Raw genomic sequence first — 16,593 nt, 5'->3', positions numbered from 1 at the left:
ATGAGTCACCTGTAGCAGCTGTAACACCACACACTGACAGGCTCAAAGCCACACATGCTCATGACCTCACAGTTCTGGGGGTCCAGAGTCCAAAACGGGTCTCATGGGGCTGAAACCTGGTTGTCGGCTGGTTCCTTCCGGAGGCTCCAGGGGAGAATTGTCTCCAGACTTTTCCAGCTACTAGAGGCCCCTGGTTCCTTGGACCTTGGCCCCTTCCTGCGTCTTCAGAGCCAGCAGCGAGCATCTTCCAGTCTCTCTCTCTCTCTGCTTCCGTCCTCACATCTCCTCCTCTGACTCTGACCCTCCTGCCTCCCTCTTTGAGGACCCTGTGATCACATGGGCCACCTGGGTGATCCAGGATCATCTCCCATCTCCAGACCCTTCACTTCATCCATCTGCAGGGATGTCTTTGGGGTCGTTATTTCGTCTGCCACGAAGGATATATGGGAGCTCTCTGTTACGGATTGAGTTAGGTCCTCCCAAAGTACATGTTATAAATTCTAAGCTCTATGCCTATAATCCCGGTTGGGAATAGGTTGTTTTTGTTACGTTAATGAGGTGGAATTTGTGTAGGTTGTATCTTGACTCAGTCTCTTTCGAGATATAAAAGAAATTGAACAAGCAAGAGAGAAAAGCAGAGATGGGGGAAGAGAGTTGCCAACCCACATGAAGCTCGCCCAGGAGCAGAAGCTCACGGAGACTAGGACCTTCCTCCAGAGCCAACAGAGAGAGAAAGCCTTCCCCTAGAGACAGCACCCTGAATTTGGACTTCTAGCCTGCTAAAATGTGAGAAAGTAAATTTCTGTTCATCAAAGCCACCCGCTTGTGGTATTTCTGTTACAGCAGCACTAGATAACTAAGACACTCTCTGTAGTATCTTTGCAACTTTTCTGTAATCCAAAATAATGTTTATTAAAAAAAAAAAAGAAATGGACACTCATTACAAGAAATTCAAACAGCACCTATGAGGTAATAACTCTAAGTTACCCATAACTCTCCCCAGGGTCATCGTGAGTGGCGTTTGGTGTTTATTTCTCCCCATTTCCTGACTAAGTTTATACTAACAAATATACTTTTTTTTTTTTTTTTTTACATAAATGGCATATTTATCTTAGTCATCTAGTGCTGCTATAACAGAAATACCACACGTGGGCGGCTTTAACAAACAGAAATTTATTCTCTCACAGTCTTGGAGTCTAGAAGTCCGAATTCAGGGCGCCAGCTCCAGGGGAAGGCTTTCTGTCTCTATTTGCTCTTGGGGAAGGTCCTTGTCATTCATCTTTCCTTGGTCTAGGAGCTTCTCAGCACAGGGACCCGGGGTGCAAAGGATGTGCTATTGTCCTGGCTCTTGTTTCTTGGTGGTATGAGGTCCCCTGTCTCTCTGCTCACTTCTGTCTTTTATATCTCAAAAGAGATTGACTCAAAACACAGACTACCCCTGCAGTTTGAGTCCTGCCTCATTAACATAACTGCAGTAATCCGCATTTACATCATAGAGGCAGGATTTACAACACAGAGGAAAATCAGTTCAGGTAACAAAATGGTGGATCGTCACACAATACTGAGAATCATGGCCTAAGCTGACACACATTTTGAGGGGACACAAGTCAATTCATAGCAATATTATACATAATCATCCTTTTTTTTTACCTAAAGAGGTACCACGTCTAAAAAATCTTTCTAAATTCTCCCCTGTTCCCCAGCTTCTCCCTGCAACCCCCATAGCCTTACGGAGCCCCCACCACCTTCCTGGCCTTGACGCCAGCGCCCTGCCTCTTGTTCTCTCTGCTCTATTCCCATTGGGCATCTGCCTGGTCCTCACCCTAGGCACCCAGCTGAGGGCTGTGAGGGTGAGCTGAAGGAGGCCCTTGTAGAATTCACATTTCCTACACAGGAAGTAGAAACTGCCCTGGGGGAGGAGGAAATAATGGAAGGGAAGTTGTTCTCATTAGTCAGTGCTCTTTGGTTAGAAGTAACAGAAACTCAAACTTGCTAACGTGAAAAAAAAAAAAAAAAGGTAGATGACTTCAGGTGTGGCTTGATCCGGGGGTCAGACAACCTCAGAAATCTGCCAGTTTCCACCTCCTGCCCTTTGTGTTGACATCTCCTGGGGGAGGGCAGCCCTTCCCAGGGTGGCAAAGGAAACGCCAGGGGTCCCAGCTCACACCCTGCCTGGTAAGCAACCCCAGAAAGCAGAGAGAACCTTTCCCCCAAATGCTCCAGCTCAAATCCCAGGGCAGACTCTCATTGCCCCACTTGGGTCACATGTCCGTCCCCAAGCCAGTCGCCACAGCCCTGGTCCTATGGGGTGATCCTGCTGTGGCGGGACTCCAGATACAGCCCCTCCCACACTCATGCCCGAAGACAGCTGGGCAGCCCCAGAGATCTGGGGTTCTGGGGTGCAGGTGGTGACAGGACCCCTCCCACCCTCTTTACTCAGGGACCGCAGGATCTCTCATGGGATTTTCTTAAGCAGGAGACTGGCTGAGCCACATCCAATCAAACATGTGTTCACTTGGCCCCATCCTGCCCTGGCCTGCCTCATGGAGGAGGTCCTGGCTGAAGCCCAGGGTAGGAGGGACCCTGATGACCCCTGGGCTGGGCCCAGGCTCAGGCAAAGGGAAGGAGCAGAGCTGAGAATGAGCTCCTGGGGAGTCACGGCCAGGCGCTGACGCAGCAGCCTCCCCTCCACCTACACAGGCATGTATCTTGAGCTGTGCCTCCAGGGAATCTGCTAAGTCCAGGCAAATTACCTCTAGAGGAGGAGGCTTGACCAGAGGGGAAACAAAGGCTGTGGGGATGGGGTCAGGCAGGGTGGGGGTGGGCCCAGGGCTGGGCACCTCTCCCTCCTCCCCTACAATCCCTCTAGTGTTCGGCCCCCATGCAGTGCCTACTCTATGCACTCCCTGCAGGGCACAGTACTTTCTGTATGGACTCTGCACAGCACAGTGCCTGCTGTATACCCTCCATGCAGGGTGCAGAACCTGCTATATATGCTTCCTGCTGGACGAAGTCCCTGCTGTATACCCTCCCTACAGGACGTGGTGCCTGCTGTATACCCATCCTGCAGGCCAAAGTGCCTACTGTATACTCTGCCTACAGGATAGAGTGCCTACTGTCTGCACTCTCTCCAGGGCACAGTGCCTGCTGTATGCATTCCCTGTAGGACACCATGGGCTGGGGCACATCTGAGGGGTAGGCTTGTGCACTCTGCAGAGCCCCCAGCCGAGCCTGGGTGATTTTTATCCCCCCTGCCCCAGGCCCCACCCTGAGATGGGTGTGGGCGAGTGTGTGGACTGGCTCCGCCATGTCCCTTCTGCCATCCTCAGTGAACTGTCTCTAGTCAGCCCCCCAGGTCATCAGCTCCCCCATCTCTGACCACCGGTCCCCCATCCATCCTCACCTCGCCCACCTCTCCGTGACTGCCGACACAGTCCACCCCACCCTTTTGGAAGCCCATCCCCTGGAGGCCTCTGAGCACCCACCCATACTCACCGACTTCCCCCCGGCCCTGGCCTCTGACAGATGCTTCAGGCTCAGCCCCGCTCTGTCTACACTAGCTACACCTCATCCACCATGAGAAACACCACCCGTGTGCCGAGGACACCAGCGTCACCTTCTGCAGCAGACTAGGCCCTGGGCTCCAGGCTCAGGTATCCCACCCTCTGCTCGGCAACCTTGGTGTCCCACAGAAGTGGCCACCAGGGTCCCCTCCACCCACTCTCCCCAGCCTGACCTTCTCAGTAAAGGGGGCACATTCTTTCACTCAGAGGCTACCTCCCAGGTGGATCTGCCAGCACGTTTTTCTGCCTCCACTCCCAAACAGGGCTCCTTGCCTCACCCACACCCCCGGGACACCCTTCAGCCTCCTTCCTACTTTCCTGGCTCCCCTCCTGCCCCCCAAAAGTCAGAGGAGACTTTTCCAAATTTCAAAGTAACCCAGGCAACTCCCAGCTTTACTGCCCTCTCTCTGACCTCATCTCCTCCGCCCCAACCCCTAGGCCCTTTGCTCCAGCCACCCAGACCTTCTGACTCTTCCTCTAGTCCACAAAGCTTATTCCAGCCTCAGGGTCTTTGCACTTGCTGTTCCCTTTGCTGCCCCCCTCTTGTGTCCGTCACCTTCTCAGTGAGGACCCTCACTGAAGCCCTACCCCCATCCGCGAGGTCTGGGCTGTTTCCTCCGTTAAGAGGTGGGACTACACCCCAGCAGGGGTCAGCCTCCGCCACTGGCTTGTGATTGGCTGGTTGTTCACAGCTGTAAGGAGCCCTAGTAAAAAAGTAGGTGTCAATAAATGTTGAATGAATGAATGAGTGAATGGTTTTGGTTAGTCCTGTACGGAGGAGCTCCAGGCAGGTGGGCAGACAGAGCTGGACCCAGCAACCCCTCCCTTCACCACTGCCCATGGTCAGGACTCAGGAGAGGCAAGGTGGACTTCCTGGAGGAGGAAGCAAGTTGAGCCTGGGCCAAGCCCTGGGGCAGAAGAGCAGCCGGGGAGGGGTGGTGTCCTCTCCACCCACCTGGCCCTCAGTGCCCCCATCCCCGCAGCCTGGCCGCCAGGGGGTGCCGTGGGGCAACAGCAAGGGACTGGGGTAGAGGACCGGTGAACAGAGAGCACCTGCTGCGTCCCTGCGTGAGCGGGAGTGCGTGCAGACCTCGGCTGGGAAAGGGTGGGGTGGCGGGGAGCCCTAGGGTCACCCTGTTGTCTCCGGTCCGCGCAAACAGCTGAGGTCTGGCTGGGAGGTCCGCAGTGGAAATGGGGAAACTCGGGTCGGAGGGGGTGGGGCCACCACCGGGAAGGAGAGGGCTGCCTGGACCCGGGTCTGGCTCCGAAGCCTCTCGCAGCCCAGGGGCCCGGCAGGGAGGGCGGGAGGAGGGGTGGGGCGGGCGCGTCTTCGGGTGACAGCAGCGCCCGGGAATGCGCCGCCCGGGAATGGGCTCCCCGCCCCTTGCGCCAAGCCCCCTGGTTCTGTTTCTCCCTGGTGCCCTGAGGCCTTCGTCTGGGGCGGCTGGGACCTTGGGGGGGCACCCCTGCCATCGGAAGCCAGGGGTCCGGGCTTCCCCGTCACTGAGGAGGGCGACCCTGGGGCAGGGCTGGGTGGGGAGACGGATCACGGGACCCCAGCTGGGACGCGCTCCAGGCTTCTGCGGGGAGCGGGCAGCGCCCCGGACACCCGGAACCGGGCAGGGCGACCTCGGTGCGAGCACATTCCCGGGCCCTGAGCACCGCGCCCAGAATAGCAGCCCCAGCGGCGCCCCCCCTCCCCAGCTGCGCCCCGCCCTGGGCTTTCCAAGGGCACCCGGACCCTGACGTCCGAACACCAGACCGCGGCGCTGGGAGGCTAGAGAGCCCGCCGGGCAGGCAGTCCCCTGCCGCAGATCCGTGCGGAGGCGCGGGACGGCCGCGCGGGGGCGCACGGGGCCGAGGCCCCTCTGGACCCCGGCCTGGGCGGGCCCCAGGAGGCCCGGTGGGAGGGACCCGCACCGGGTTCCCCCCGCCCCTCACCTCGGGCCCCGACGCTTCCTTCAGCACTGCGGCAGCCTGGGAGTCCGATTGCATAGCCTTGGCCGGTAAGTCCCCCTTCCTATCCCTCCACTTTCCCTGCCGGCGTCCAGGCCCTGTGATCCCTCCTTCAGCCTCCCTGAGCCGGCAGGGCTAGGTGGGGTCTGGTGAGGGCAGCCATCGCCAGAGGGGGAGCTTAGTCCCTGGTCTTCCTGGGGAAACCCAGGCCCAGAGGTGCGGTTTGTCCTAAAATCACCTTGCAGGTAAGGGGTCCAGACAAAACAGGAGGTGGAGGGGCGGATGTCTTGCTCCTTGGGGAGACCAGTCTGGGGAGTGGGAAGTTTGCTCATTCTAGCCCCCCATTTTCCATCACCTAGACCCCCACTTCAGCAAGCCAGTGCTGAGGGTCGGGGTGGGGGGTTGTCAGAAGGTCAAGTCCCCTCCCCACTTTCTGGCTTCTGGCCTTGCCAGCTTCCTGCTTCCTGGGTTTGCTGGGGTTCTGAGCTCTGAGAGGGATGGAGATGAAGCTGGCCTAATGTGGTCCTCAGACCAGCCCTGGCCCCCCCGGGTTCTCAGCATCTCAGGCCCAGACCCCACAGTGTTGAGGTCTAAATGTCAGAGCTGGAAGGGACAGAAACTGGGGAAGCTGAGGGTCCAGAGGGGCCATGGTCCAGGTGGGACCCCAGCCTTCTCCCCATGGGCTGGAGGTCACCAGTGTGTCCTGCCTGTCCTTTGGGTACTGCTGACCGCCAGCTGCCTAGCCCCAGCCTGAGAAAGGCCTCATGGGGTGGCGAGCTCCCATCCCCCTTTCTCCTGGCAGGCCAAGGTCACATGGAGCAGGGGCTGGCGAATGATTTTACCCTTCACCGACAGGTGGGGAAACTGAGGCCCAGGGCAGCAAAGTCTTCCACCCCAGCTATCCCCTTACTCCCTCCTTTCCTCCACCAGCCTCATCAGTGGTCTCTTTCTTGCAGGCCACCCTGGTACTCCCTCCCACGTTCTCTGCAGATGAGGCCATGAGGCACCCACTGGATCGGGAACAGGTCACCCCTCCTGCCCTATCCCCAGTCCTGGAGGCCAGGGTGCTGGATTGTCGGGGGGGGGGCCTCTGCCAGGGCCCTGGCCCCTGACCCAGCCCCTACTGGCCACACCCTATGCAGGGTCTCAGAGAATCATGGATTGAGTCCAGCTGGTCCCCACTGTACAGATGGGGAAACTGAGGCCTGGGGAAGGGGAGTGGCTGGCCTCCAGCCACACAGGAAGGTATAAGCAACGATGGTGAGGGGGGTAGGGAGGGGGCCCCAGCTCTAGGAGACCTCTGTGCGCTATCTTTGAATGATCGCTTCAATCATCAAACATTTATTAAGCAGCTACTGTGTGCACTCCAACACAATAGCCAACCAGTAGCAGTAATTAGTGATTAAACAGCAGGTCATTGTGCCGTGCCAGGCTCTGCACCTCCTGCCTTCCTGACCTTATCCAATGGACCCCTCAAAACTTTCCTGTAAGGGGGGGTTCTATTATTGCCCCGTTTTTCAGAGACGAGGCTCACAGAGGTAGTTACTGTGCAGGGTCACCCAGCCAGTCAGGGTGGGGCTGGGGCTCCAACCCTGGTCCACTGGCAGCTCCTACTACAGATACCCTCTTTGCTCCGCCAGACCTTTCCCACCCCAGAACTTCCTGCTGCTGCTCGGGACCCTCCTGAGCTGTGGCCTGGGGGGCAGTGCTCAGGTAAGGAGGCCATGAACCCAGAGGCAGGTGGGAATAGGGACCCAGACAGCAGTATGGGGTCACCGCTGTCTGTGCCGCTCTCTCCCCAAGTAGGGTCCAGGCGAGTGGACTCCGTGGGGTTCTTGGACCCACTGTTCCAGCTCATGTGGGCAGGGAGTCTCCGTGCGCAGCCGGCGCTGCATCCGGTAAGCAAAGGGTTGGGGCTCCAGCCAGGTGGAGCGGGGGGGGGGGGTCCCTGCCCCTCCTCTCCTGATAGCCCAGCCCAGCCCCTAGCCGCACCCTTGGCCTGCCCACACATGCTGTGCCCTTTAATCCCACTGATCCAGCTGGAATGCGGGTGGGGTTGGAGGGGTGGAGGGGCAGACAGCCACCTCTGGGGAGGGGGTCCCTGGGAATCCTGGCCAGCTCTGGGCTCCCTCCTCTGCAGGTTTCCTGGGGAAGAGCCATGCTGGGGGGACACCCATGAGTACCGCCTCTGCCGGTTGCCGGTAAGCTCTGTCATGCCCCAGAGTCTGCCCTGAAGGCCTCCTGCTTCCTTGATCATATCCGCAAGTATACCTGCCACTCTGCCAGGCTTGGTGTGGGCTAGCAGAGGGGGAATCTGGAAGCCTGTCCCAGCCTCTGACCCACCCACCTCTGCCCCCAGGACTGCCCCCCAAGTGCTGTGCCCTTCCGAGACTTACAGTGTGCCCTCTACAATGGCCGTCCTGTCCTGGGCACTCAGAAGACCTACCAATGGGTGCCCTTCCACGGGGGTGAGTAGCCTGGTTGGTCCAAAGGAAATGACTCAAGGCTAGCAGGAAGAGGGTTCTGCCAAGGAGGAAGGGGGACTTGGAGGGCTGCATGGAGAAGTAAGCATTACTGCTAGGGCTTTGAAGGATGTGTAGGAGTTGGTCAAGTGAAGGAAGCATGAAGCAGGGGCAGAGGAAAACAGGTCCCATTCTGCAATTCTGCATAGAGATGAACACCAGGCTGAGGATTTCCTTGGGGCTGTATCCAGAGGACAACAGTTCTCAGACTCATTCCAGTAGCAGAAAATATTGCCACATTGAGCTGAAAATAGTGGGTTATATAACTGTGTGCCCGGGGCAGCGCACCTCCAGATTCAAGGGAGACAGGTAGCTTCAGACACCACAGTGGAGGCAGACACAGATAAGGCAAGCCTAGAACAGAGAAAGTTCCATCCATCAGCTTCATGGATTTGTTTTGCCCTGAGAACTGGGGGAAGCCTGCCATGATCCTACCCCTGCCAAAGCCTGCCAGGGCCAGCTGGGGCTCCGTTCCAGCCAGCTTCTGCCAGCCAGGCTCAGGGAAGTGGGAGCCAGAGGCAGCTTAGAAGTAGGAGCAGGGATTGGGGCTGTGGACCCAATGTAACGGGACAGACTTAGACGGCCCATCCAGCCCCACTGCCAGGCAGAAGGGGAAAGTGACGCCCACAGAGAGCCAGCGGCACACCCAGGCTACAGGGACTCAGTCAGCACTAGATAAACATTTTTTGTTGGGTGCGTGCTGAGTGCTGGGCCCAATTGCCGAGCAAGTATCCCTGAGCCTAGAACACTGTCTGAACGATTCCAGGTGCTCAGTGAGTGTTTATGGAACAAATGAATAAGTGAATGAGCAAAGGGTAATAATGTTAACGTTATCCATTATGTGTTATACATGTAAAGACTCCTCATATTAGGGCATGAATGAATGAATGATTACAGACCCACCGTACCTTCAAGGGGAGAGTTCCAGGGAGCCAGAGGCAGAACCTTGACATGAAGCTTTAACTGCCTCTGGGCGCCATCTGCCCAGTGGGGGCACAACTCTGAAGGCCGCCTGAGAGGGCGCTGGGACTCAGAGGATCCTCCTGTCCCTAGCGCCCAACCAGTGCGACCTCAACTGCCTGGCCGAGGGCCACGCCTTCTACCACAGCTTTGGCCGCGTCCTGGACGGCACCCCCTGCAGCCCAGGCGTGGAGGGGCTCTGCGTGGCTGGCCGCTGCCTCGTGAGGACTCCCCAGGCCCCACTGCCAGCCTAATTCTCCTAATTCGCCCTAATTCTCAAGGCCACTTGGTCCTGTCCAGGCCTGGCCTCTTCTCCATCTAGGTCTCTTTACCTGCCTCCAGCCCCCTCTACACCCTGCCCTTTACTTCAAGGCCCCACCCCTGAGGTTTTCTGGGTTCCACCCTTGCTCCATTCTAGGTTCCACCCTTTTTCCATCCAGGTCCTAATCTCCAAACCAAAAAACCAAACCCACTGCCATCAAGTCGATCCCCCACTCTTAGTGACCCTGTAGGACAGAGTAGAACTGTCCCATTGGGGTTCCGAGGCTGTAATCTTTACAGGAGCAGATCGCCACATCCTTCCCCCACAGAGAGGCTGGTGGGTTCAAACCACCAACCTTCTGATTACCAGTCAAGGGTTTCACCCTGCGTCACCACCGTGGCGTCTTTTGTAATCTCCAGACCTGCCCTTATCCCCTCCCCACCCCATTCCTTTTACCTTCAGGCCCCGCCCCTGCCCTAGGCCCCCCTGACTAAGCCCCGCCCCAGGCTCTGCCCCCAAGCCCAATTCTTGTTAACACCTGCCTCTCCCGTAGGCCCCGCCCCTGCCTCCTTCCCGGCTCCGCCCCAGACCCCAATCCTTTTACTTTCAGGCCCCATTCCTCCCCAAGCCATGCCCCCAGGCCTCATTCTTTTAGCGCCAGACTCCGCCCCCTCCCCAGGCCCCGCCCCTCCCGGCCCGGGGGCCGTCCTGACGCAGCCCCTGTCCCCTCGCCCCTTTAGAGCGCCGGATGTGACGGGCTGCTGGGCTCGGGCACCCGCGAAGACCGCTGTGGCCGCTGTGGCGGCGCCAACGACTCGTGCCTCTTCGTGCAGCGCGTGTTCCGCGATGCCGGTGACCACCCGCCCTGTCCTCAGCGCGCGCCGGGAGCGGTCCCTTTAACTACCCGCGGGGCCCCGGAAGCGAGGTCCCGCGCTGATTGGGCACTCTGGGGCCCAGCCCCCTTGCTCATCATCTTGATTGGACCCTGCCAGATTGTCCCGCCCTTCCCTCAACTGACCGGGTTTTAACCCCTTCCCTGCTGCATTGAGGCCGGTGGTGTAGTGGTTAAGAGCTGCTGCTGCTGCTGACCAAGAGGTCGGCAGTTCGAATCCACCAGGCACTCCTGGAAACTCTATGGGGCATTTCTACCCTGTCCTATAGGGTCGCTATGAGTCCGAATCGACTTCAGAACAAGGGGTTTGGTCTTTTTTGTTTCATGGTACCTCCAAGTGTTTCCGGAGGGTTTTCTGGGTACCAGGACCCTTGCTAGCCACCTCACCTGCAGGATCTTATTTAATTCTCAAATCGCCTCTGCGGCGGCTACTACACACCTCCACCCTCCCACCCAGGTGCCTTCGCCGGGTACTGGAACGTGACCCTGATCCCCGAAGGCGCCAGACACCTCCGCGTCACCCATCGGAGCCGCAACCACCTGGGTAGCTCAGGGTCTGAGAGGGGAGGCTGCGAAATGCGGGTGGTTGTCCCTGTTTACAGCTGGGGAGACTGAGGCCGGGGTAAGGGGCCTGAGGAAGAGGTTGGGCAGGTTCCCAGGAGCCAGCTGACCCTCCCCTTGCAGCGCTGATGGGGGGCGACGGGCGCTACGTGCTCAACGGGAACTGGGCAGTCAGTCCATCTGGGACCTACGAAGCGGCGGGAACCAGCTTGATCTACACCCGCGCCGCCGGGCCGGAGGAGACGCTGAGCGCCACTGGGCCCACTTCCCAGGACCTGCTCCTGCAGGTGTGGGGCTTGGTCTCCGAGGGACGGGGGGGGGGGGGAGGGCCAGAGGGAGGAGGCTGGGGACAGAGGGTCGGGGGGGAGGCTGGGGACAGGGTCAGAGAGGGGAGGCTGGGGACAGGGTCAGAGGAGAGAGGCTGGGGACAGAGGGTCAGAGGAGGGAGGCTGGGGACAGAGGGTCAGAGAGGGGAGTCTGGGGACAGAGGGTCAGAGAGGGGAGCCTGGGGACAGGGTCAGAGAGGGGAGGCTGGGGACAGAGGGTCAGAGGAGGGAGGCTGGGGAGAGGGGGTCTGAGAGGGAAGGCTGGGTCCTCAGGCTCTCATGGTGCCGGCCCCTCCTCCAGGTCTTCCTTCAGGAGCCTAATCCCGGCGTCGAGTTCGAGTTCTGGCTCCCTGGTGAGCGCTATGGCCCCTTCCAGGCACAGGCGCAGGCACAGGACCTGGGCTGGCCCTTGAGGCAGCCGCAGCCTCGGGAGGTGGAGCCTCAGCCCCCTGAGCCCTCTGAGCCCCCCGCAGCCCCTGCTGCCATCCCCCCACGGATCCTGACCCCAGCCCCAGGTGAGGGTGAGGTGGGCTCGGACGGGGTGGGAGCGAGCAGAGAGATGAGGCCTGCAGCCCTCACAGCCCCGACCCCACAGACCCCTGTGCGCCCTGCCCCGACACGCGCGGCCGCGCCCATCGGGTGCTCCACTACTGCGGCAGCGACTTCGGTGAGACCCCAGACCCCAGCCCTCATCTGACCCCTAAGTAACCGACCTCACCCTTGACCAGAGCGGAGCCCTGTCCTGCCGACCTCTGATCCTGATTAGACCTGACCCTTGACGTGACCCCAACTTGACCTGACCCCAACTTGATCCCCTGATCTGACTCCTAACCCCTCATTGATCTATAACCTGACCTGACCCCAGGCCCCAGCTAACTCAGACCCCTCCCCTAGGTCCCCAGCAGCCCCCAGCCCCCACCCAGCACCTGCTTCCCTCTTCTGTGCAGTGGGGTGTGCCTGTGGGTGTGCAGTGTGGAGTACCAGCAGCCTCAGCGCCTACCTGCCCACAGTTTTCAGGGCCCGTGTGCTTGGCCGCCGTCGCCAGGCCCAGGAGACTCGCTACGAGGTGCGTGTGCAGCTGGTCTACAAGAACCGCTCACCCCTGCGGACTCGCGAGTACGTGTGGGCACCGGGCCGCTGTCCCTGCCCACCGCTGGCCCCCCATCATGAATACCTGCTGGCCGCCCGGCGCCTGGTCAGCCCCGATGGCAAACAGGACCGGCTGCTGCTGCCCCATTCCGGCTATGCCCGGCCCTGGAGCCCAGCTGAGGACAGCCGCGTGCACCTGGCCAGCCGGCACTGCCCTGTCTGAATGCTTAGATGAGACCTGCGTCACATGCAGCAAGAAAGATGCCTGTCTAGGCTAGACCTCTACATATTTCCCCTCTTGTTCTGGCTTCCAGGGAGCTCAGAAATATCTCCAACTGTACCTTTGTGACTCCTCTGTCACACACATACTTAGACCCCCTGCGTGAAGTCAGATCCACTGTCAGGAGCAGGTAGGCACTGGTGAGAACACACTAAGTAGACTCTTTAACTCTTATTTCCTCTATTGCCCTGGCTGCCAGGAAGCTCATTGCTATTTTACACCCAGAAACTCTGTGTCTGCTTTATTTCTCTTGTCTCATGCTCACTTGGCTGGAGACACTGTCACTAACAAGCATAGCCCAGAGGAAGATATGCCTAACAAGATATTGTAATATATACATACATGCATATACATACACACATACACACACACACACCAGTTCCCCTTCTTGCCCCGACTACCAGAAAGCTCATCCCTGCTTTACTCCCTGACGCTCTGTGCTCCCTCTTCCCTCTGCCACTCACACACACCATCAAGTATTCAGAGACAATGTCAGAAACTGGCATGGCATGTTCTTTAGAAGACATGCCCAACCAAACACTGTAAAGTACTAATCTCCCCTTTTGCTCTGGCTACCAGGAAGCTCAAAGATAAGCTTGACACCATCCTCAGTGATTCTGGCTTTCTTTCCTCCAGTTAACACTGCTGTTCATACCTTTTATATTCTTATTTAATTAATTTTTACAAGCACTTTTTTTCTTTTTTTTTAACAAAGCACACCAGTTGCACACACTTGATTGTAGAGATTTGGAGTTGTGGGGTCTGGTAGAGCCAGGTCCACAATCGCACCCTCACAGCATGTCCACAGGTGCTCCCCTCCTTCTCCTGGCCCAGCCCCTACCTCCCCACTTCCTGTCTGACCGCTGTGTGGGGGAAGCCAGGGGAGTATATGAGGATGGGGTGGGTAGGAAAAAAACAGGCTTTAATAGGTCCCTTTGGGGGACACACATTCATCTCAGGTCCACTCAGGGGCCCCTCCCCATCTAGGCAGGCAGGTGAGAGCCCCTGCTGTCAGCCCAGGCCCAACCCCATCACCACACGTGTCTGAGGTGTCTGTAGGGGGGTCACACAGCTGCTTAGCTCACCTTCCTGTGGGGCCACCGCCCTTCTGCCCCTCGCCCTGAACTGAGTGACATGCGTTGTCATTAGGGACAGCCTTTTCTTCCACACTATCCATGGTTGTGTCTTTTTCTGGGACACGGGGAGCCCAGGGCCAGGGAGGGGCGAGAGGGGTGAAGGGCAGAGGAAGCTAATGGGGGCTCCGAGGCAGAGGGAGGGTCTTCCTGTGGGAGTCAGCATGCGGTTCCTGATGTGCAGGTCTTGATCGGCCCAGCCCCTGACCTCGCAGGTGGCCTTCGGCCAGTCTTTGCCCCCTCTGGGTCTCAGTTTCCCCATTGGCGAGTGACTGCCCTTTATTCTGGCCAACACATCCCACCCCAACCTGGGGCATTCTCTTCCTTCATTCATACATTCCAACGAGTATTTATTGAGCGCACACTGTATGCGAGGGACGCAGCAGTGCCGGAGCCGGCCCAGGCCTGGCACCGCCTTCCACCGTCATCAGTAGCAACATGCTGCGTGGGCGAGAGTCCAGGTAGCCCCAAAACCGCAGAGCCCCAGCCCCTCTCTGGAGAGACGCGTGGGGCCCGCGCGCCCCCTGGTGGACACTCTGTAGCACAACGGGAGAAGACGGGATTCGACGCAACCCAAGTTGCAAGCACCCCAAGTGACCTGGACCCGCCTCCCTCGCCTAACGGCAGCTCCGACAGCCAAAGTCCGTCCTCAGGGCACCCACGCAGCCGTCACCATTGCTCCCACAGTTGGCACTCATTATTCTCTCTGCGTCGTTGCCGTTTGGGGGTTATGTCAGGGACTGGGGGGCTGGTTGCTTGGTCCCGACCTCCTGGGCACCTGCCCCACCACCGACTCCCAGGTTCTGCCCCCCGCCATCAGGGCCAGCCGACGGCGGTGAGGACACCCGCTCAGAAGTGTCCAGAGAACAGACAAGGGGAGAGGCCATCGCTGGGTCCCCCTTGGGCGGTGACTCTCAGGCCGTGGTACAATGCTAAGGGACAGGCAGAGGAGCAGGGGCAAGGAGGGAGGAGGCAGCTGGACGTCCCCACGTGGGAGGCTGTCCCCACTGCCATACTCAAGTGGACAATGCGACCAGGTGTCCCTGAAGCAGTGACTCCCCTGGGATTCTGATGCTGGGGCGGGTCATTCCTTAGCCCCCCTCCTCTGTACAGCACTGTGTGCAGTAGTGGCCATGTGACAAGCGGTAATGAACATGGCTTTCTTGCTTGGTTCTTTAGTTTTAAAACAAACACTGAACAATTTAATGAGAAGAATACATTCCCATTTTTAAAGATCCTCAGATTCAGGCAACTATTCGACGTAGGAATTAGCTTTGGCACTTAGATAGATAGCTGCCATGGGGTCCACCCCGTCCCAAGTATAGCGGAACGAACGCTGCCTGGCCCTGCATCATTCTCACGGTTGCTGGAATGTTCCAGTCCGTCGGTGCAGCTTCTGTGCTAACCCATCTCACAGAGAGTCTCCCTCGCCCTGTTGACCCTGCTTCACCCAACACAATGTCCTCCCCCAGTCATCGATCCCTCTTGATGGCCTGTCAAAAGCAAGCAAGTTGCCAAAGTTCTGTTGTGACCCATAGGGTTTTTGTTGGCCGATTTTTGGAAGTTGATTGTCAGGCCTTTCTTCCTACTCACCTTAGTCTGGAAGTTCCTCTGAAAATTCATTCGGCATCAGAACAACACGCAAGCGTCCACTGACAGACAAGTGGTAGCTGTGCACGGGGTGCACTGGCCAGGAATCAAACCCAGGTCTCCCACATGGGATGCCAGGATTGTACCACTGAACTATCACTGACCCCAATTCAATATGAGTGGTTCCTTATAAAAGAGAAGACAGAGGGAAGAAGGCCATGTGAGGATCAACCCACAAGCCAAGTGACTCCTGGGGCCAGGAGACAAGGAAGGATCCTTTCCTACGGCCTTTGGAGAGAGCACAGCCCCGCCAACACATTGATTTCAGACTTCTGGCCTCCAGAGCTGAGAGAGGACGAATTTCTGTGGTTTTAAGCAGCCCAGTTTGTGGTTCTTTGTCCCAGTAGCCCCAGGAAATAAGACACCCTACACTCTGTACTCCCTCCCAAGAGAAACAAGAGCTCTGCCCACCAAACCCTAGTTCTAGAATGTTCCTAGCAGCCTTAATCACAACAACCCAAAGCTGGAAACAACCCAAATGTCTGTCAACAGTGTTATTGTTAGTTGCCATCAAGTCGATTCCAACTTATGGTGACCCCAAATGTGCAGAGCAGAACTGAGCCATAGGGTTTTCAAGGCTGTGACCTTTCCCAGAAGCAGATTGCCCAGCCTTTCTTCCAAGATGCCTCTGTGTGGGTTGAAATCACCAGCCTCCCACTTAGTCATTTGTGCCACCCAGGGACTCTATCATCAACAATGAGAAGGGCGGGGTAAACACCCACAGGGTGGAATACTATACACCAGTGAAAAAGACAGGAATACTGATACCAAAAACACAGTGAGGAAACTCCCAGCCATGATGCCAAGGGAATGAGCCAGACACAGCAGAGGACAGAACACACGGTGTGTGACTTTTACGGGCATGGTGGGAGAAGTTGGGAGAGGGGTTACCTCTGGGGGTGGGTACTAGCCATGAGTGCTGGCTATATTTTCCGTATGATTAAATAAAAAAAATAATGAATAATAAAACTTGAAGGGTTAAAGATCATTATTTCCACCTGGCAAAACGGGTGTGTTCTCCATGCCTGTGCCCTTGGGTGAGCTGGCTGAGTGGGGCTCAGGATTGGTCTTTGGAGGGGCTGGGCTGGGTGGTTTTTCAGTGTCCCAGGAGGCCAAGGGTGAGAGGCAAAGCTGCTGCAGAGCTGGCCTGGGAAACTTCTCTCGGCCATGGGCGGACCAGATTCCTCAGCAGCTGTGCCAGCGAGAAGCAGATCCCAAGATTGCTCTTGCAGGCTCAGTGCAGACTTCTCAGCAGGTGGTGGGGAGTATTAATTAATGATTACCCTCTATCCCTCCCTGCTCCATCCTCAGGAAAACCAAAGTCCTCACCACACCCTACAAGAACCTTCGGGTTGGCCCCACGGACTCCCCTCCCAAGAGTTCCCCTCGCTCACCTGGC

At 57.9% G+C, this 16,593-nt stretch overlaps 1 protein-coding gene across 1 annotated transcript; it reads left to right on the top strand.

Annotated features, from left to right (window-relative positions):
- The first annotated feature begins 5,119 nt into the window (after positions 1-5,119).
- Positions 5,120-13,395, top strand: ADAMTSL5 (ADAMTS like 5). Its single transcript, XM_049875771.1, has 14 exons — positions 5,120-5,569; positions 6,476-6,544; positions 6,662-6,764; positions 7,160-7,232; positions 7,326-7,417; positions 7,660-7,720; positions 7,879-7,987; positions 9,095-9,222; positions 10,004-10,115; positions 10,613-10,699; positions 10,840-11,003; positions 11,344-11,557; positions 11,638-11,709; positions 12,053-13,395. Exons 3-14 carry the CDS (start codon positions 6,709-6,711, stop codon positions 12,352-12,354), a joined length of 1,470 nt encoding a protein of 489 aa, XP_049731728.1. The 5' UTR covers positions 5,120-5,569; positions 6,476-6,544; positions 6,662-6,708; the 3' UTR covers positions 12,355-13,395.
- The last annotated feature ends 3,198 nt before the right edge of the window (positions 13,396-16,593 follow it).

The sequence above is a fragment of the Elephas maximus genome, chromosome 3 (genome assembly GCF_024166365.1).
Source record: "Elephas maximus indicus isolate mEleMax1 chromosome 3, mEleMax1 primary haplotype, whole genome shotgun sequence".
In the NCBI taxonomy this organism is placed as follows: Eukaryota; Metazoa; Chordata; class Mammalia; order Proboscidea; family Elephantidae; genus Elephas; species Elephas maximus.
The sequence above is the reverse complement of the archived record's forward strand: the minus strand, read 5'-3'. Positions and strand labels throughout refer to the sequence as shown.

Excerpts from the sequence above, each read along its gene's own strand:
- ADAMTSL5 (XM_049875771.1), top strand. The coding sequence starts at position 6,709 with ATGGGGAAACTGAGGCCTGGGGAAGGGGAGTGGCTGGCCTCCAGCCAC. Across the intron at positions 9,223-10,003 it reads GCGTGGCTGGCCGCTGCCTC|AGCGCCGGATGTGACGGGCT; the intron begins GTGAGGACTCCC and ends TCGCCCCTTTAG. Across the intron at positions 11,710-12,052 it reads CTACTGCGGCAGCGACTTCG|TTTTCAGGGCCCGTGTGCTT; the intron begins GTGAGACCCCAG and ends ACCTGCCCACAG.